At 38.9% G+C, this 19881-nt stretch overlaps 3 protein-coding genes, 2 long non-coding RNA genes and 1 pseudogene across 5 annotated transcripts; 1 reads left to right on the top strand and 5 right to left on the bottom strand.

Annotated features, from left to right (window-relative positions):
- Nucleotides 1-67: 67 nt before the first annotated feature.
- LOC103518007 (esterase B2-like) lies at nucleotides 68-3030 on the bottom strand. Its single transcript, XM_008483057.2, has 4 exons — nucleotides 2873-3030; nucleotides 1535-1710; nucleotides 887-1046; nucleotides 68-216 (listed from the first exon to the last, which is right to left on the bottom strand). The coding sequence occupies exons 1-4, from the start codon at nucleotides 2946-2948 to the stop codon at nucleotides 80-82; spliced, it is 549 nt and encodes a 182-aa protein (XP_008481279.1). The 5' UTR covers nucleotides 2949-3030; the 3' UTR covers nucleotides 68-79.
- A 508-nt stretch (nucleotides 3031-3538) lies between these two features.
- Nucleotides 3539-3899, bottom strand: LOC108253525 (esterase FE4-like; the record flags this gene model as incomplete). The annotated part of the gene is made up of 2 exons (XM_026829924.1): nucleotides 3539-3552; nucleotides 3668-3899. Coding segments are annotated over 2 exons (246 nt in total), but the record flags the coding sequence as incomplete, so codon positions are not given.
- Nucleotides 3900-4826: 927 nt separating this feature from the next.
- LOC113471053 lies at nucleotides 4827-7333 on the bottom strand (annotated as a pseudogene).
- A 548-nt stretch (nucleotides 7334-7881) lies between these two features.
- LOC113471055 lies at nucleotides 7882-8644 on the top strand. The gene is made up of 2 exons (XR_003393899.1): nucleotides 7882-8363; nucleotides 8479-8644. It is a non-coding gene; the product is annotated as an uncharacterized LOC113471055 (long non-coding RNA).
- Nucleotides 8645-14179: 5535 nt separating this feature from the next.
- On the bottom strand, nucleotides 14180-15043 carry LOC113471054. Its single transcript, XR_003393898.1, has 2 exons — nucleotides 14809-15043; nucleotides 14180-14252 (listed from the first exon to the last, which is right to left on the bottom strand). It is a non-coding gene; the product is annotated as an uncharacterized LOC113471054 (long non-coding RNA).
- Nucleotides 15044-15575: 532 nt separating this feature from the next.
- LOC113471052 lies at nucleotides 15576-16559 on the bottom strand. Its single transcript, XM_026829923.1, has 2 exons — nucleotides 15850-16559; nucleotides 15576-15762 (listed from the first exon to the last, which is right to left on the bottom strand). Exons 1-2 carry the CDS (start codon nucleotides 16557-16559, stop codon nucleotides 15666-15668), a joined length of 807 nt encoding a protein of 268 aa, XP_026685724.1. The 3' UTR covers nucleotides 15576-15665.
- Between the last annotated feature and the right edge of the window lie 3322 nt (nucleotides 16560-19881).

Below are 19881 nucleotides of genomic sequence, written 5' to 3'. Positions count from 1 at the left end.
GCACTACTTTTTTGCATTGTGTCGCAGGTCAAGTCGTAGAAAGTAGATACATGATACATACAATTAAAGATCCAGTGCCTTACCCATTCTTGGCAAAGTTGGTCCACAAGGTCCGAATATTTTCAGATACTTTCTCTTCGGTTGATCCTGGTTTGAGTACACCGCCCATCATTGTCACACAGAACAGATAACCCAATTCGTCCACATGACTTGCTCCTAATACAAAATACATAAATAGATTAGGCGAGATTGCATCTTTAAATAGTAACAGATAACCCAATTCGTCCACATGACTTGCTCCTAATACAAAATACATAAATAGATTAGGCGAGATTGCATCTTTAAATAGTTTTTTGAACATCTTCCTTGGGATTTTGTCTTTTGGCCCTATGGAGGGTCCCTTTTTATGTACTTAACAAAGAATTAGGTATAGCACAAAATGTACAGACGTAATTAAATTTCTTTGGAAATTCGGGATGCACAGTGTCATTTGTGAAATGAAAATATAAAAAAGTTCACCAAACTACATAATTAATACACTACAGTTTATACCTACCTAGGAATGCGCAAAAAAAAAAAAAAAAAAAAAAAAAAAAAAAAAAAAAGATGAAATGAAATAACCGAAATTACGTACCTACATATCCAAAAGTAAACAGGTTGTGCTTGAATTTTGCGATGGTGAGAAAAATAGCCGTTAGGATTTAAATTTTGTAAACCACATCAAACGCGACCATTGACCACTTCCAATTGTTTACAATCACTGGGTATTAAGGTTGTGGTTATGTACCGGGTTGATTTTCCATAACTTTTTGGCCGATTTTCAGATTCCATGACTTTTCCAGGTCGCGTATAAAACCTAAATTAGGTAGTTTGAATGGTTAATTACCTGGTATTTGAAGGTCATACATCATCTGGACAGCGTTCTTGAACACATTGAGTTCGCCTTCATAGGAGAACAAGTAAGCATATCCCTGGCCTGGATTTGACTGTGAGTAGCTGAACAGAGTCTCGTAATGGCCTAGGGCGAATAAAAGGTCCGAGTATAACTGAAATGATAAACCATTTTAGTATTATTAGCAGTAAACGAAGATCTACGTGAGAAGGGGCTGTTTGGAGGTGCATACCAGAGTGGATTGGAAGAGACTGCCGCGAAATGACGACCCCACTTGAGTGGGATAAGGCAAAGAAGAAGAACAGTACAAATTTACAATGGAATGTATACCTACTTATCTTGACTAATTTGTATTTGCAGTTTTTTTTTTTTTTTTTTTTTTTTTTTTTTTTTTTTTTTTTTAACTGATCTCTTACCCTATCTTGTGATAAAGATTCTTTAGAGAAAAATTTTCAATAAAGTATTCAAAATTATTTAAAGTTTTTTTTTTATTTATACTTAATCATCAGGACCATGCCATACACTTTGTATGTGTGTCCTCCCCCCTTTCCCCATTTTAGGTTCGATTCCGAAATAATCTTATTTCGAACATAACAAGTATTTACTTATACGGGTTCTACTGTTGCAATGTGGGCCTCTTACATCAAGATACCGGTTGATGGCCCCCATGTCGATTGGCCGATCTTTGAAATAGAACTGTCTGATTTCAGCAGCTATGAGTTTTGCCTTGGCTCGGTCCGCGTGGAAATTATTGGGCACTGTACGCTCGAAATTTCTGTCCAGTGAGTCGAACACCTTTGTAAGGGCTCTTGGGGAATCTAGAGGGGGTACATCCATCCTTTGAACGTTCAAAGATTTTTTACTTTATATTAACAATATTTTCCTTGAAGGCAATTTGTTTTTTTAATTCATCGTATCTCCTTATTTTTCTCATCTTTTTCGCTAGTTTTTAGCACATATCGTTTTGCTAGTTTTTAGTTCATATCCTTCTATGTTTCGTTCTAAGTCAACTATTAAAATCTTGGTACAATAATGAAGTTCGGCTAATATCGCCTCTGACGTCCACACATTGCTCTGCAACAACGCAATAAAGGTCTTAATGTGCACTCAGCTTAAACTGTACAACTCTCGGTCTCAGTGTGGATTGAGCTTAATGTACCGGAGAACAGTAACTTTTCATCTTATGAACTCGCCCCGGAAAACAATTACTATGACAATAAAATTCCAATGGAGCGCACGAAATTGTTTTGGCTCTCCCCAAAGTATTTTTTTTTTTTTTTTATTTTTTTATTTTTTTTTTTTAAGAGGTTTGATAGAGGGAACTGTAACTGCTAAGGTTTTATCGTCCCGAAATCGAGGAGAGAAGGAAGACAGGATAGGAGAAAGCCATTCTGAGAACGAACCTTATCTTTTGTATAAAGTTTGTTAAGAGGTTTGATAGAGGGAACTGTAACTGCTAAGGTCTTATCGTCCCGAAATCGAGGAGAGAAGGAAGACAGGATAGGAGAAAGCCAGGCATTCCGAAAACGAACCTTATCTGGTTTTGTATAAAGTTTGTCGAGGAGAGAAGGAAGACAGGATAGGAGAAAGCCAGGCATTCCGAAAACGAACCTTATCTGGTTTTGTATAAAGTTTGTCCCGGGCGGGCATATAATACCTAGGCGGGAATATAATACCTAGGTCCTCGACAATAGAATACACCTTGTTTACCTTTCTGGGATAGGAGTGAAAAGTCCTAAAGTTTGTTCCGGGCGGGAATATAATACCTAGGTCCTCGACAATAGAATACACCTTGTTTACCTTTCTGGGATAGGAGTGAAAAGTCCCATTACCCCTGCAGTACCTAGGCCTCATATATCGTTCGACTTACAAGGCAGACGAGCTACCATCAAACTAACTAGACTGGCAAGGGGAAAAAAAATAATAATAAATAAATAAAATCGATCATCTATACGGTGCGTTTACAGTTAGTTAACTTACGTTTGAGCATTATGATCCCTTCCTGAGAGTTGAGACCACACAAGAACGGTATACTGGGTAGCTTCTGTTTTAACATCACTGCTGGTGTGTCCCATACCAACCGGTTTTCAGGTAGCCCTGTACATTCTACACTAGGAACAAACGGGAACACTAAGGACTAGAGAGAGAGAGAGAGTGAGAGAGAGAGAGAGAGAGAGAGAGAAGAAAAAGAATGAAAGAACGATTATCAAGGGCAAGGTAAACTCGACCTCTTCGCAAGTGATTCGTAGTTTCGTGAGAACTTTGGAAAGTTGCAGACCTGACATAGTAAAATCTGTCCACGGTAAAATTATTATACACATGAAGTACATGAAACAAAAACGCATGACAGTCGGTGTACCTATTAAAAACATTGCTTTCCTTATTTTATAGGATAAGGAAAGAAAGAAACTCACTGCAGCGGCAGCCACAATCTGTTCCTGAGGTTTCAGCAGGTCCAAGGCAAGAGAGAGAGCAGTACTGAAAAAAATGAAAACGATTATTATTTCTTTTTTTTTGTCACCTTATCGTTTCCATACAATTTTCCATCACTAAATGGTTTTTTCACATTGATCCCAAGGGCAAGGTAAACTCGACCTCTTCGCAAGTAATTCGTAGTTTCGTGTGAACTTTGGAAAGTTGCAGACCTCACAAAGTAAAATCTGTCCACGGTAAAATTATTATACACATGAAGTACATGAAACAAAAACGCATGACAGTCGATGTACCTATTAAAAACATTGCTTTCCTTATTATAGGATAAGGAAAGAAAGAAACTCACTGCAGCGGCAGCCACAATCTGTTCCTGAGGTTTTAGCAGGTCCAAGGCTGGTTGACTCTTTAGAAAGTCGAGCACTGATCGCGAGTCTTCAGACTGACAGCCAAGTAGTTTGGCTACGGCTACGCCATTATCCCGATTGTCTTCTGCTGTGTGGAATGCCCACGAGTCAAGGGCTGAGCCACTCTGCATAATCACACGATGAAACAAACCTGAGAAGACAAGTGGCATTAGATATTAGTGCTTTAAGTATTTAGACTGTCGAATTAGGACATGTAGTTCCCTTATCTCAACTGTTCAATATATATTGCAGCACTTTACTTACTTGGGCTTAAGTAATAACATAAAATTGAACATCAGCCTAGTTAGAGCTTGGAGAGTAGAGCGTCTGCTATCGCGTCGTCTATTGATAGATCCAGTTCCCAGTTTCTGAGAACAACTTTATAATTTTGAACTTCGAAATAGTTTGATGTCACTATAGGTGGTGTAGTGGTCAAGGCGCTCGCCCGGTAAACAGGAGGGTGTGGGTTCAATCCCAGCCGAGGTATGGAATTTTATCCTCAATATAATTTGAGAATTTGACCACAATAATAGTAGTAGCCTACTGCTGGAGTAAAAGGACTTTTCAGTCCTATGCGAGCAGTATAAATAAGCACTATTATTATTATTATATCCTCCAGATCTGAAGTTTACCGCGCTAACTACTAAACCCTTGAGGTTGATTAATGTTCCATAATACTATGCTATTGCTATGTAACATTATAATAATATATTACGTAGATGTGTGAAGCTTAGCACACCTCTATAGGATTTCTGGTCCTTATACCTAAGTCCCTGGGTGGTCTTTTTGTGTTTTTCGTTTTAGACTGAATATTTACATCTTGTTTCAGTTTATATATCTATCTATGAGTCTCAAAAGCATAGATACCAGTTACCTAATCATTTAGATATGTGGTGCATGCTCAGTATCTAATCAACTAATCATTTAACTAAATATTCAAACTATTGGGGATCAAGTATTCAAATCAAAATCGTATTCTGGAGTTTGCCTTTGGTAGTTTGAATTTTGAAGAGATGTGGATACAAACAATGCATTCAAAGCTATTGGATTATTTACTGAGATTGGATAGTTGCTGAGCATTCTTCTGTGTAAAAATAGGGAATGTTTGAATAAACATGGTGCTCTATTCTGAGATTGTGTCCCATAGAGAGACCAAGTTAATTAAAATATTAAATACACATAATTATGAGATCAATTGCCCTATGAAGTTTATATATCTATCTATGAGTCTCAAAAGCATAGATACCAGTTACCTAATCATTTAGATATGTGCATGCTCAGTGCTCAGTATCTAATCAACTAATCATTTAACAAAATATTCAAACTATTGGGGATCAAGTATTCAAATCAAAATAGTATTCTGGAGTTTGCCTTTGGTAGTTTGAATTTTGAAGAGATGTGGATACAAACAATGCATTCAAGGCTATTGGATTATTTACTGAGATTAATAAATACTTTGTAACCAAATTAGAAACACACTCACACAGAAATAAATTTACTGACAACAAAAAAATATCAAAAAGAACATAAAATAATTACCACACAGAATTATCTAGAGGTACATCAAAAATTACATAAAATACTATAGTATGATAAATGTCAGAAGGAAAATGCAGGAAACACAAATCAATCTAAGCACGTTCTCCACGAATACGACGAGCAAGCTGAATGTCCTTTGGCATAATGGTCACCCGCTTGGCATGGATGGCACACAAGTTGGTGTCTTCAAAGAGTCCTACCAAGTAAGCTTCTGATGCTTCCTGTAATGAGAAAGCTACACAAGTTAATTACCTAGTTGAAAAAGTAAAAAAAAAAATAGGTACTCAACTATGGGAAGATAGATAGATGTTAAATAACTTTATCTAAAACAAAATCATCTTATTTATTTTTTTAAATAAACCATAGTCCAGCTGTCTTCTTAAGTGCACTGTTGAAGGTGGATAATGTATATTATCCACTTGTTAAGTAGAGATCATAAATACCTGAAGGGCACCAATGGCAGCACTCTGGAAACGGAGATCAGTTTTGAAATCCTGGGCGATTTCTCTCACCAGACGTTGGAATGGCAATTTACGGATCAAGAGCTCAGTAGACTTTTGATAACGTCTAATTTCTCTCAAGGCTACTGTTCCTGGTCTGAAAAAAAAAAAAAAAAAAAAAAAAAAAAAAAAAAAAAAAAAAAAAAAAAAAAAAAAAAAAGATAAAAAAAAAAAACAAAAAAAACAATAAGAGAGTTAAAAAAAGTCACAAGCAGCTCGCCATGCAACAGCAGAGAAAATTCTCAAGTTTATATGTTCAGTATTATTTAAATACTATTATAAGGCTACACTTACAAAAAGACTAACATCATTGGCCTTTGGAGAAAAAAAATGCCATACCTGTAACGATGAGGTTTCTTGACACCACCGGTGGGATGGTGCCACTTTTTCTTGCAGCTTTGGTGGCCAACTGTTTACGGGGAGCCTCTTCCTCCTGTTGATTTACGGGCAGTTTGTTTTGTACGAAGCCATTCTGAGCAAAGAAAAATGGAGAAAAAAAAAAGATTTAAATATTACAATCAAGGGTAACGATATATTTGCAATAAATAAAAAGGGATAAAGGTGTATACGGCAATGGATTTTTTTGTACAACTTTTTCAGTAAGTAGGACCTACTTTGTATTCCAACAAGTGCCTACCAAGTAAATTTGTACACTCAATAAAGGCAGGTAACTGGAAAATAACTGCAAAGTAAGTGGTTTAATGCATGCAGCAAGATCTGACTCTGTTCAAACAGTCCACAAGCAAGTTTATGATCTAGCTTTTCAGAAAAGTCAAAGATTTTAACCACCATAATTAAAGTGGCACCAAACCCAACTTCTAGTAAATTTAAAGCTGTGAATTCCATGAACAAATAATTGGAAGATGAAATGACATATTACATCATGAACTGAAACGCTTAACAACAAAGGACTAGGATACTTCAATCAAATGGGGGTTTCCCTCGAGAAGATAGTCCAAGAGTTCTGGATTTCCCTGTGAAGGCTGTCCAACAGGAGTTCAAGAAAACAGGTCATTCTAGAACACAGGAACTTGATATTAGTTGGATACTTACATTAATTATAGTTTTGGCAGTGATTTAAAAGAACACAGAGGGTAGAGACTAAAGGTGGCTTCGAAACCTGGAAATTCGGAAAAATAAAAAAATTAAACGGAGGGAAAAGAAAAATCCAGCGAACGCAGACAGAACCACAAAACAACGCAATAAAAATCTAAAATGGCGGATGGCGGACTTATTGAACAGTGTTGTCAGATCAAACTTAATTTAAATCTAGTAGGGTATTCAGCTAGATTACCAGATTTTTTTAATCACCTAGAAATCTAGCCATATTTATTTATTTTGTCTTGAGGTTGGATTTCACCAACATTTTTCAAGCCTTTTTTTAATTGGTTGGTTTGATAGAGGGAACTGTAACTGCTAAGGTTTACCGTCCCGAAATCGAAGAGAGAAGGAAGGCAGAATGGGAGAAAGCCAGTCGTTCCGACAGCGAACAAAATCCGTTCAAGATAAAATCCGCCCCGGGCGGGTATCGAACCCGCAGCCTGGGGCAGTGGGGAGTGCGGCATGGTGATGGTAAATCTAGCTGGGATATCTGCTAGATTTTAAATAGATTTATTGACACTTGGCAACAGCGCATATAAAAAACAGCTGATAAAAAAATGCGCATGATTGCGCAAGCGTCGATTAAATTTTCAGTTAAGCGCAAATTTTAAAAATAAAAAATTCAAATTTTGAAATTTTTCATATCCAATAATCCAATCCATATCTTATTTTCTTTCGTTTTTACGATTTTACGTTTTTCTTCCCTAGAAATCCTAGAAAATGAAATTATGGATCTTTTCTTTTGTTCAAAAACTTCAAAAAGCCCGACTGAAGCCAAAACGTGGACTTGAGTACCACAACTGATTCAAATTTGTGGTAAGTTGCACCTACCTACTTATTGAACCTTTGAAAAAGAATAGACATAGGAATAGGATAGGCTGTCCTCTGTGACACCCACCAGTGGTGTAGTTGTAGTGTGTATAGCATTGTTGACTTTGGATCTGGAGGTTGATGGTTTGAGTTATATAGTCAAATCATAAATTTACCAAGAAATAGGTACCGTGTAGTTGTAGTGTGTATAGCATTGTTGACTTTGGATCTGGAGGTTGATGGTTTGAGTTATATAGTCAAATCATAAATTTACCAAGATATAGGTATTGGCTGGGCACAAACACTTGGGATATTATGCATTCTTGCTCTAAACTAAAACGAAATTCCTAGTTACTAGTTACCTATCAAGATGTCAAACTATTGTAAAATCTAAAATACAAAGTTGTGAAGTTACTTTCAGCAATGTACCTCCAGCCCATCATTGTTCAGTTTAAATTGATTTCTTTTTATTGGTTTCTTCAATCTTTGGGCTGAGAAAATGTTTGTAAATAAAATCAATCAAGAAACATACTTGAGTGGTGAGAGAGGTTCACTTTTTTGGGGAAATAAAAAACACTTGGTCTCATACTAGGTATTTTGTTCTTTATTACTTAAATATTACAACTTACTAAGCATACCTACCTACTCAACTTAATTGTCTAAATACAAGATTTAAAAAAAAAAGTTAAACTAAATTACTTACACAGTTATTTTTGTTCTTTATTACTTAAATATTACAACTTACTAAGCATACCTACCTACTCAACTTAATTGTCTAAATACAAGATTTAAAAAAAAGTTAAACTAAATTACTTACACAGATACACCCATCTTACATAAATATGTATAAATACTATACTTACTTACCTATTTCCTGATATCATTTGTTGATGGTAGGAATAAATGTCACCCACTCTTCACCCTAGTTAGGTAGGTACCAAAGTTACTACCTAACTTCATAGCCATTATACCTAAGTAGGTATCTACTGACCACCAAAAATACCTGAAATTCTGTACATATAAGTACTCATTATATCTATTCCAAGTTCTGTTCTAAGTTCTCTAAGAACTGGTACTGACACCTTAAACTATTGTAGCCAGCCTAGTTAGCTTAGTTGGTAGTGCATCTGCCTTGTAAGTGCTAGGCCGTGGGTTTGATTCCCTCCCAGGGCAGATTTTATCCTGATGGTATAATGTTCGTTCTCGGAACGGCTGGCTTCCTCCTATCCTGTCTTCCTTCTCTCTTTGATTTTGGGACGATAAGACCATAGCAGTTACAGTTCCCTCTGTCAAACCTCTCAAAAAAAAAAAAAAAAGAAAAAAAAAACTATTAATTGTACTACCTATATTAGTTTACCTATGATATTCAGTCTCCTGACATCTTGTACAGTTTTCCTTTCAATCCTTACCCATCAAGTGCATTCCTCCTCTCATCATGTGCCCTTCCTTATCCTACCATCTGGAAATAGAATCGGGGTTGTCGGATAGGATATTGGAAAGGGAGTTGCCGAGAAACGAAGGAGGTCTAAATCTTAGTTTGTTGCAGTGGAGTAGGAGATGTTCTACTGTTACGGGTTCATGACAGGTATCACATTCTGGTCTTTCCTCTCTTTTAAAAAGATGTGAATGAGTGATCTTAGTGTGGCCAATTCTCAATCTCATAAGGCACACTTCATCCAACCGTGCCTTTTGAGATGAGGTTTTCCATGGGACACAGAATGAATTTATTTGGAAAATCTTAAATCTAAAATACATTTTGAGGTTATGTTTTATTTTACAAACAGCTGATATGTGACATTGTCATTCTTGGGGAAAGCCACAATATCACAAAATCTTCTCGAACCATTGCTATCAACACAAGACACTTCCTCGTAGCATTCCACTTAGTGATCTTAGTGTGGCCAATTCTCATTCTCATAAGGCACACTTCATCCAACCGTGCCTTTTGAGATGAGGTTTTCCATGGGGTGATCGAGCTTTTTATTCTTCTGAGTTTGTTTTCATTGGGGTTTATACTGGTCCATACGGTATTCCATTTCTGGTAAAAGTGTTTCTTTATTATTGACTTCATTTCATCAAGGAGAAGAGAGTGATTGGAGATAGGTTCACTTGTGGCTTTCTTGGCTTCCACATCCGCTTTATGTTTATACTGGTCCATACGGTATTCCATTTCTGGTAAAAGTGTTTCTTTATTATTGACTTCATTTCATCAAGGAGAAGAGAGTGATTGAAGATAGGTTCACTTGTGGCTTTCTTGGCTTCCACGTCCGCTCTTTCATTTCCGGAAATACCAACATGGCTTGGGCACCATAAGAATTTGATGTTGGCTTGTGAGTTTGAATATTCTTCTTGTATCTTCTTAACTAAAGGATTTGGGTGATGCAGGTTGCTGATGGCCTGGAAGGAGCTTAAGGAGTCTGATATTATGAGAATTTTTCTCTGATATTATGAGAATTCTTCAGCTCTTTCATTTCCGGAAATACCAACATGGCTTGGGCACCATAAGAATTTGATGTTGGCTTGTGAGTTTGAATATTCTTCATGTATCTTCTTAACTAAAGGATTTGGGTGATGCAGGTTGCTGATGGCCTGGAAGGAGCTTAAGGAGTCTGATATTATGAGAATTTTTCTCGTGTTCAGTTCTTTAACGTGGTTTAAACTTTGTAGGATGGAGAATAGTTCTGCATGGAAGACGGATGAATGCTTGTTCAGGGCGAATCTTTTAGTTTCATTTAACTGTGGGATTGTGAGAGCACATCCCACACCAGTCTCATCCTTGGATCCATCGGTGTAAATTTTCAGGTGATCTTCGTATTTTTCGTGCAATATTTCCTGGAATCTGTCTTGAATTATTCTGGCACAAATATCGTGCTTTTTATATACTGTCAAGGTCAGGTCACAATCTGGTTCTTTGAGTAGCCTTCTTTGGTTCTTTGGTTTCACTGTATTTCTGGATTTTGTCAAATGATGGAATCTGTCTTGAATTATTCTGGCACAAATATCGTGCTTTTTATATACTGTCAAGGTCAGGTCACAATCTGGTTCTTTGAGTAGCCATGGTTCTTTGGTTTCACTGTATTTCTGGATTTTGTCAAATGGGATTTCGTTCTTAAGGTGATTTCTTTGGATTCCAATGGTAGGTTTTATTTTGGTCAAGTTCTCATATTTATTATGGTATTTTGGGGCTTGGATAATCGGTAGATTTGGATGTTTTTCGCAAGAGAGCACTTTTGAGATATAATTAGAAGTTAGTGGTAGAGTTCTCGTATTTATTGTGATATTTTGGGGCTTGGAAAATTGATAGGTTGGGGTGTTTTTCACAGGAGAGAACTTTTGAAATGTAGTTTGAAGTTAAAATATCTCGTCTTATTTTCAGGCATGGTTCTCCTGTTTCTGCTTCCAGGCTTACGACAGGGCTGCTTCGAAAAGCTCCGGTTGCCAATCTCAGGCAAAGGTTTTGGACCGGGTTCAACATTTGTAACGTTCTATCAGTGGCGGATTTGTAGACGGGAGAGCCATAATCGATTCTGGATCTAATGAGGGCTTTGTACATTCTCAGGAGCATTTTGCGATCTGAGGCCCAGGCTTTCTTGCTTAAAGTTTTCAATATTTTGGATTTCGAGAGGCAGGATTTTTTGATGTTTTTAACGTGGGGGGACCAATGCATTTTTCTGTCAAATGTAAGTCCGAGGAATTTGGTTTCGTTTACTACTTCGATTCTTTGTCCATACATTGTGAGGGTGATATCATCATTAACATGTTTATTTTTCCGACAAAATAGGATTGATTTGGTTTTCTGAGGAGAAAAATAGAGTCCCGTATTTTGACTAAAATTGAGAAGATTGTCAATGGATTGTTGTATGATTGAAATCAAGGTGTCTTTACTTTTATCTCTCATAAAGATGGCATAGTCGTCGACAAAAAGGGAAGAGGAACAAAGAGGGTTGATATAGGAGCTAATTGCGTTAATTGCAATGGCAAACAGGGCTCCACTGATTACCCCGCCTTGTGGGATCCCGCACACAAGTGTTCAGCCGCAGTTTATTTTATTCAATTCAGCCGCAGTTTATTTTATTCAATTCAGCCGCAGTTTATTTTATTCAATTCAGCCGCAGTTTATTTTATTCAATTCAGCCGCAGTTTATTTTATTCAATTCAGCCGCAGTTTATTTTATTCAATTCAGCCGCAGTTTATTTTATTCAATTCAGCCGCAGTTTATTTTATTCAATTCAGCCGCAGTTTATTTTATTCAATTCAGCCGCAGTTTATTTTATTCAATTCAGCCGCAGTTTATTTTATTCAATTCAGCCTCAGTTCCCACCGCACTTGCCGTACAAATACCCCACCAGGGTTGTTACCAGGGGGGTGCTAATGATGGCTATCTTCTTAACGCGACGAGCGTCCAGGCGCGGTGGCTCTATCTTGCGGATGTGATCCAAACTCTTCGCCCGAACCTTGCTGAATGCGAGCCTGGCGACATCTTTCGACAGGGCGAAGAACCTTCAAGGAGGAAATGGGATTTGATTAGTTTCGAAAATTACATTGGGACTTTTAATTGGAACACTTAGGTAAGGCCGAGACAAAAATCTGAGCAATCTGATTGGATAAAATAATTCAAAACAAAACCAAAGCAAAGAAGCAAAAAAAGACCAAGGTCAAACTAAGATTGTAATATCAACTTAAAGAAAAACTAAAGAATACGTGTCTAATGATTTTTCTTCATCTTTCCAACGAATCTAATATCTCAAACACTGAAACTACCTCATTATAACCCTTGATGCCCCGATAGGGCTAAAAATAACTAAGCAAAACCTATATCTGTGTTGAAAATGTGTAACAAATTTCACCGAAATCAAACCAACTCAACCAACCGTTCAACAGTTATGGCGGAATAAACGAAACACACTCTACAAAATGTCATTTGTTCAGTCTAATTTTTACACTTTACAATTTTTACACTACACATTATACTACCTATGATATAATGGAGGAGTTGCAATTGGGAAAATATTATTAATAAAAGTTGTCAAAAATCCAAATCTGAGTCAAAACTCGGAAAAAGTAATTTTAAAAGGTGGTACTCGTTACAGGAGGTTACTTGGGTTTCAATGGAAACAATTATAGGGTGGTGATCAAAACCTTGAGGGTGTATTTCCCATGTTAACTTAGGAGCGAATCTCACGTTGGTGAGAGTGAAATCAAGAGTGGATTCAGCGCCGGATGGATGTAGGTAGGTATGAACATCGAAGTTATTTAACGCGTAGATCTCGTCGAGGGAGATTATCTTTTCCAAAACTTTCCCCCTAGCGTTAGGAGTACGGGAATTCCAGAGATGACTGTGGGCGTTGAAGTCACCTGCGATGATAAAAGGACGTGGTAGCTGATCGATTATTTGCATAAAGTCTTGTTCTGACGGGACGACATCAGGAGGAATGTAGATACTACAAATAGATACAGGTAACGATGGGGAGAAATAAACTGTGGAGGCAACGTGTAGGTAGGTATGAACATCGAAGTTATTTAACGCGTAGATCTCGTCGAGGGAGATTATCTTTTCCAAAACTTTCCCCCTAGCGTTAGAAGTATGGGAATTCCAGAGATGCAGATGACTGTGGGCGTTGAAATCACCTGCGATAATAAAAGGACGTGGTAGCTGATCGATTATTTGCATAAAGTCTTGTTCTGACGGGACGACATCAGGAGGAATGTAAATACTACAAATAGATACAGGTAACGATGGGGAGAAATAAACTGTGGAGGCAACACTTGTTCTGACGGGACGACATCAGGAGGAATGTAAATACTACAAATAGATACAGGTAACGATGGGGAGAAATAAACTGTGGAGGCAACGGCCTGAAGGTTGGAGGTAATGTTGAGAGGCTGAAAATGAAATTTATTACGTATCAAAATGGCAACTCCCCCGCATGCTTGCTGGCCACCATCATAATCTTTGCGAACAGGGAGAAATCCTTTCAGGTGGAAATGCTCGTAGGGTTTCAGATGAGATTCCTGAATACAGATTACATTAGGGCTAGAGTCTTTAATTTTCAGTTTCAAATCATCAAGATGGTTTTTGAGACCATTAATATTCCACTGAAGAATGCAGTTTGTCATAAGAGAAAAAATAAAATGGAGGTAAGTAGCAAAGTTTAGGAGATTAACATACATGAGAAAGAAAGGAAGAAATAATGCATATTGAGTAGCAGATTATTAACCTGGAGAAGTGGTAAAAAAAAAAGGTATCTACGAAGTTTTGGAGCGAAAGGGCTTAGAAAAATAAATGTGGGCAGGTGGGCCAATAAATGGTACGTTTTTTAGGTGGGCGAATAAATGGTACACTTACTCTATTCATCAAGTTTACCTGTACAAGTACGGGTATAATATTTCTCGAATCGGGCTAGAACTGTCGTGTTGGTCCACTGCTCCAACGTCAGAATGTGTATGTTGTCGGGAAGGGGAGCTTTCAGCAGGCTGAACTGTGGTCGAAATTAGACAACTGTCGTGTTGGTCCACTGCTCCAACGTCAGAATGTGTATGTTGTCGGGAAGGGGAGCTTTCAGCAGGCTAAACTGTGGTCGAAATTAGAAACATAATTGGTAAATTAGAAGTATTTATGTAGTAGGAAATTTGTAGGTACTTAAATAATGAGGATTTGAAGTGTTACTTAAGTAAGCACGTGCTTCACCATTTAAGTTAGGCCAGCCACTCACGCTCAGACCGCCTGATAGACCCCGGTCTCACGACTTAAGCCCGTCTGACATAGTCTCAGCGCGAGTGATGGGCATTACACACCTCGATGACCTCGATAAATTTCAAGACTTAACTTGTACCTACTCGAAACACCAACCTCCAGATCTGAAGTCTAGGGAACAAACCCCTACAGTCCTGAGGTTAATTTTTTTCTTCTCTTTTTGTCAGTGAAATACGACAATGTTGGCCTTGTTAGAATAGAATATCCTACCTTGTTTATCCTGCCCGAATAGGACTAAAAAGTCCCTTTAACAACAAGGTCTCGTATATTTGATGGGAAAGGACAGCGTATGCGCTTCTACTTTATTATTTACTTACATACATATTATTTACTTACATAGTTCAAATAGTTCTTTTACACAGTTAAAATCTTACCGAGTTGGTTTTGGCGCTGATCTTGAACTCCCCGGAGTTGGCCACGGCGGCTTTCGACACCGTAATCCAGGGCCGGAACACATTCTGTACATTCCGCAGGCGGTACCGTCTAGCGCCGCGCCTGAGATCGGTTAGCTGAACTATGTGGGTGCCGCGGGTGACCAGGCCTTGCCCGTAGGGGGTCTCGTCTAGGGGTTCCCGCACTCCTTTGTTGTCATCATATAGCAGACGTCGGTGAAGCTGTGGAAAAAAAAAATAGTTGGTAAGTACCTATCGAATCTGAAAAAACGTGTTTTGGCACTAAAAATTGACGATCGAAAATTTGACCCGATTACACCTTTCCTTTCTATAGTATAGGATAAGGAAAGTAAAAGTCAGGACCCTAGTCTCATAGAAAACAACCAGACTTTTAGAGATCGATTATAGTGGTGAGGGTTGGTGAGGGTTTTGTAAATAGTCGAAACAGAACGACTTAGGATATGTATATGTATCCGTATCGAACCTGGGACCTTTTGCATGGCTAGCGCATTACCACTGGACAAAACATTAGTCTATAGCTTTAATTGAAATTGTAATTATGTAGGGCTTAAGGATACAAATATTGCACATGACTACATGACTCTAGTCATTGTTAAGTTATTATAAAGGTAAAAGTAAAGGAAAATATAAAGAATACGTCATGATGTTCCTACAGGTACTTAAGTACATATATTACGAAATGATAAAAAAAAAAAAAAAAAAAAAAAAAAAACATGTAAGAGAAAGTAGGTAATTAGGAAAATAAAAGGCTGAGAAAAATAACAGGTAAAACATAATACAGATTAAGTACATAGGAGGAAGGGTGAAGGGGGTGAAAATTACATATTAACAGATTCATTATCTGATTTTTCGGTATCTGTTACGTCTGCCTGGTTATCCACGAGTTTCAGTAAGGCCTTGGTTCGAGTCTTCAGGTAATACAAATTTCTTGACCCCGCCGGGAATCGAACCCGGGTCTCCCGCGTGCAAGGCAAGTGCAGTGACCACTACGCCATGGGAGCTGCCGGAGGAATTTTCATGGTAGAAAGAGTGGAGAAAACTTCTTTTAATTCAGACAAGTCCAATCCAAAGTTTGATACAATGGAGAGTTTGTTCCTGGCGTTCTTCGTTTCCCGGAAGAGTTTTAAGATGTCAATTTTTGAGATGCTGGAGTTGGCTAGGAGAATACTTGTATCTACGGCTTCCACGAAATCTTTATGGAATTCTTGGTTCAACTTAACCTTCTTTTCTTCGACTTTACTTGATGTCTGTAGAGGGGATAAGGTTCTCTTGGTCGATTTCCCTGAGTTTTCGCACACCATATCTTCGTCTTCTGGGATATCAGTGGGGGGCGGAGTGGAAGAGTGAACTTGAGTTGGCAAATTTTCTACTGCCATATCCATAGCGTCATTACTTTCAGATGGCACGTTATCGGTCGCTGGGTTAGATGGGGAACTCTGGGAGGCGACAATTTCGTTGTTGAAAGGGATCTGCGGCTTTTTCAAGTAGGGGAAGAACTCGGGGATAAAGAAGTTGGAGGCAGGGCTGGGATCTGTAGGGAGAGTCGGGGGTACAAAGGTCTCAGGATTACTTGTAGAGGGAGCACCGTTGGTAAGACGGTATTTCTCGCTAGATTTCAACCATCGATCTTGAGCTGGTTGGCCCCTGACAGCTGGAGGAAGTTTGTTGTAGAGAGTTATTCCCTGTTTTAGAAAAGACTTGTCCATCAGCATATTTCTCGAAATGAGAATCTTCAGGGCCGGAGGAATTTTGTAAAATGTAAATGCAGTTTCTTTGTGTTATTATGTCACAACTTTGCTGCTCACTGCAGCATTGTAGGATTTTTTCAGAGGTTGGTAACATTGATTTCATAGTCGAAAATTTACTAAAGAAAATAATTAAACGCGGGGAGGGTGTTTACGGAGTGTTTTTGGGTGAAAATTTAAGGTTGGCTACAATGGAAAGTTGTCCAGACTGAACCAAAGAGTAATGAAAAAGGTGTTTTTTGGTAGCTTCACGCTAAACAAGTTGAAGAAAAACTGTTGTCATGGTAACGGAGAGAGAAAAATGGCAAGGGCACGAGAAAAGCAAGTTATAATTTGGATGAAAAAACAGGAAAATCGCTAATAATATCGTCCAAAAGTTATTAGAACGTGAAAAGTGCACTAAAAAATAGCTGTTTGCAAGAAACTATATTATTTTGGACACTATAACCACAGAAAAACGTGAAAAATTTACCACCGAAAAAAGTAGATTTCACTGTGAAAAAATACAAAGAGGAACTCATTACAAAGAGGAATCCCGGATTTGTATTTGTTATGAGGAGAAAGATAAAATTCGAACACAAGAATACCAAAAATAATTTAATCATTTCACTCCTGCTTTTCTCTTCTTTTATGCGAATTGAACGCTTTCATGCAAGAAGGGAGGCCCTTTTGAGTAGAAGAGCTTTAGGGCTTAATCAACTAATGCGGAATGTTCTTAAAAATCTTTTTCTTCACCTTTTCTTATGTTCAAATACCTTGTTGAGATCTCAATGAAAGTCCTGCTTTTGCATCATCATATCATCAATAACTTCGTCCTTGATCCTTGACTTGTTGTTTGCAAGAAACTATATTATTTTGGACACTATAACCACAGAAAAACGTGAAAAATTTACCACCGAAAAAAGTAGATTTCACTGTGAGAAATTACAAAGAGGAATCCGAGGAATGAAATCCTAATTGTAAAAGGCATTTTGTGTTCAGCATTTAATGCTCGTCACAAATTTCATTAATAATGAATATTACATCTCGACAGACGATATGTATGTCTTGACAACATGAGAGCCCGTTCCCGTAGGCAATGTCCCGTAGGCAATGTCCCGTAGGCAATGTCCCGTAGGCAATGTCCTGTAGGCAATATCCCGTAGGCAATGTCCTGTAGGCAATGTCCTGTAGGCAATGTCCCGTAGGCAATGTCCTGTAGGCAATATCCCGTAGGCAATGTCCCGTAGGCAATGTCCCGTAGGCAATGTCCTGTAGGCAATGTCCCGTAGGCAATGTCCCGTAGGCAATGTCCCGTAGACAATGTCCCGTAGGCAATGGCCTGTAGGCAATGTCCCGTAGACAATGTCCCGTAGGCAATGTCCCGTAGGCAATGTCCCGTAGGCAATGTCCCGTAGGCAATGTCCCGTAGGCAATGTCCCGTAGGCAATGTCCTGTAGGCAATATCCCGTAGGCAATGTCCTGTAGGCAATATCCCGTAGGCAATGTCCCGTAGGCAATGTCCCGTAGGCAATGTCCCGTAGGCAATGTCCCGTAGGCAATGTCCCGTAGGCAATGTCCCGTAGGCAATGTCCCGTAGGCAATGTCCCGTAGGCAATGTCCCGTAGGCAATGTCCCGTAGGCAATGTCCCGTAGGCAATGTCCCGTAGGCAATGTCCCGTAGGCAATGTCCCGTAGGCAATGTCCCGTAGGCAATGTCCCGTAGGCAATGTCCCGTAGGCAATGTCCCGTAGGCAATGTCCCGTAGGCAATGTCCCGTAGGCAATGTCCCGTAGGCAATGTCCCGTAGGCAATGTCCCGTAGGCAATGTCCCGTAGGCAATGTCCCGTAGGCAATGTCCCGTAGGCAATGTCCCGTAGGCAATGTCCCGTAGGCAATGTCCCGTAGGCAATGTCCCGTAGGCAATGTCCCGTAGGCAATGTCCCGTAGGCAATGTCCCGTAGGCAATGTCCCGTAGGCAATGTCCCGTAGGCAATGTCCCGTAGGCAATGTCCCGTAGGCAATGTCCCGTAGGCAATGTCCCGTAGGCAATGTCCCGTAGGCAATGTCCCGTAGGCAATGTCCCGTAGGCAATGTCCCGTAGGCAATGTCCCGTAGGCAATGTCCCGTAGGCAATGTCCCGTAGGCAATGTCCCGTAGGCAATGTCCCGTAGGCAATGTCCCGTAGGCAATGTAACTTAGGCAATGGCAATGAGAGGGTTCCCACTGACACTAAAGGTATACCGGGACTAAATGGAAGAGGCTGTCAGAGGTCGGATAATGAACATTAATGGAAAAATGAAAATATTGAGAACAGAAAAAAAGGCTTTAATCAGTAATTTATGTCTGTAATTAACATAAATATTCACTTTATCGTACAGTGCCGTTTTTGCACAGAGTCTCTTTTACACAGAGTCTTTTTTACACAGAGCCATTTTTGCACAGAGCCTTTTTTTTATGGATGTGTATTTGAATATCATTTGAACCAGCAAGCGTCTAGAAATCTGATGGTCTAGAAATCTTCCAATCCTTTCATCATAAGAGATAGAGAGGGAAGAGAAAGAAAGAAAGAGAGAGAGAGAGAGAGAGAGAGAGAGAGAGAAAGAGATTCTGGTGTAAAAAATAAATATGATTGCTCTCTGTTTTAACACTTCGGCATTTTTCTTAATTTAGAAGAAAAAAGAGGGGGAGAGAACAGGAGGGAGGAAGAAAAGGGAGGAACAAGATCGAGAGGGAAATTTTCACTAATGATCTCCCTTAGTGTCAAAAAAGGGAGGGAGGGAGGGAGAGAGAGAGATGGAGAGGGAGAGAGAGAGAGGGAAAGAGGGAGGAAGGAATAATAGAGAGTATTATGGTAAATGGGGAAAAAGAGAGGGAGATAAAGGAGAAGAGAAAGAGGAGGGAGGGAAAAAGGAGAGAGGGAGGGGTTATTTTGTTAAATGTAGAGAGAGACATAATCGTCATCGGAAGTAGAGCAACCAGTGGCGTCCTCTAGGGGAGAAAGACACGAGGAACACAAAATGTACACATAACATTAACTATTCAATAACTACAGTCGAACTAAGTGGGACACTTTTTAACTGGGAAACCTGGATAAGTGGGAAAAAAATTGTCGGTCCCATGGATTCCCACTTAGACAGGTTCGACTGTAGCTGGTGCACTGATTTACTGAACTCCCTGAAAATGGGTTTATTTTTAAACTGTGGTTCCTTGTAGGTATAATTTTAAAAAGAAGATTCGCTTATGCCGATGTGTCCACACATAGTCGACGCCGCGCCGTCGAGGTGAATCTATGTTGTCGAGGCAGTGT

This window comes from Diaphorina citri, unplaced genomic scaffold (assembly GCF_000475195.1).
Source record: "Diaphorina citri unplaced genomic scaffold, Diaci psyllid genome assembly version 1.1 scaffold2037, whole genome shotgun sequence".
Taxonomy (NCBI): Eukaryota; Metazoa; Arthropoda; class Insecta; order Hemiptera; family Psyllidae; genus Diaphorina; species Diaphorina citri.
Note: the sequence above shows the minus strand (reverse complement) of the source record. Positions and strands in the feature narration are given on the sequence as shown.

Coding starts and splice junctions, on each gene's coding strand:
- LOC103518007 (XM_008483057.2), bottom strand. CDS start 2,948: ATGTTAAAACAGAAGCTACCCAGTATACCGTTCTTGTGTGGTCTCAAC. Junction 1,711..2,872: donor AGGGATCATAATGCTCAAAC/GTAAGTTAACTA, acceptor TACCCCCTCTAG/ATTCCCCAAGAGCCCTTACA. Junction 1,047..1,534: donor CCATCAACCGGTATCTTGAT/GTAAGAGGCCCA, acceptor TTATCATTTCAG/TTATACTCGGACCTTTTATT.
- LOC113471052 (XM_026829923.1), bottom strand. CDS start 16,559: ATGCTGATGGACAAGTCTTTTCTAAAACAGGGAATAACTCTCTACAAC. Junction 15,763..15,849: donor ACCATGAAAATTCCTCCGGC/AGCTCCCATGGC, acceptor AAATTTGTATTA/CCTGAAGACTCGAACCAAGG.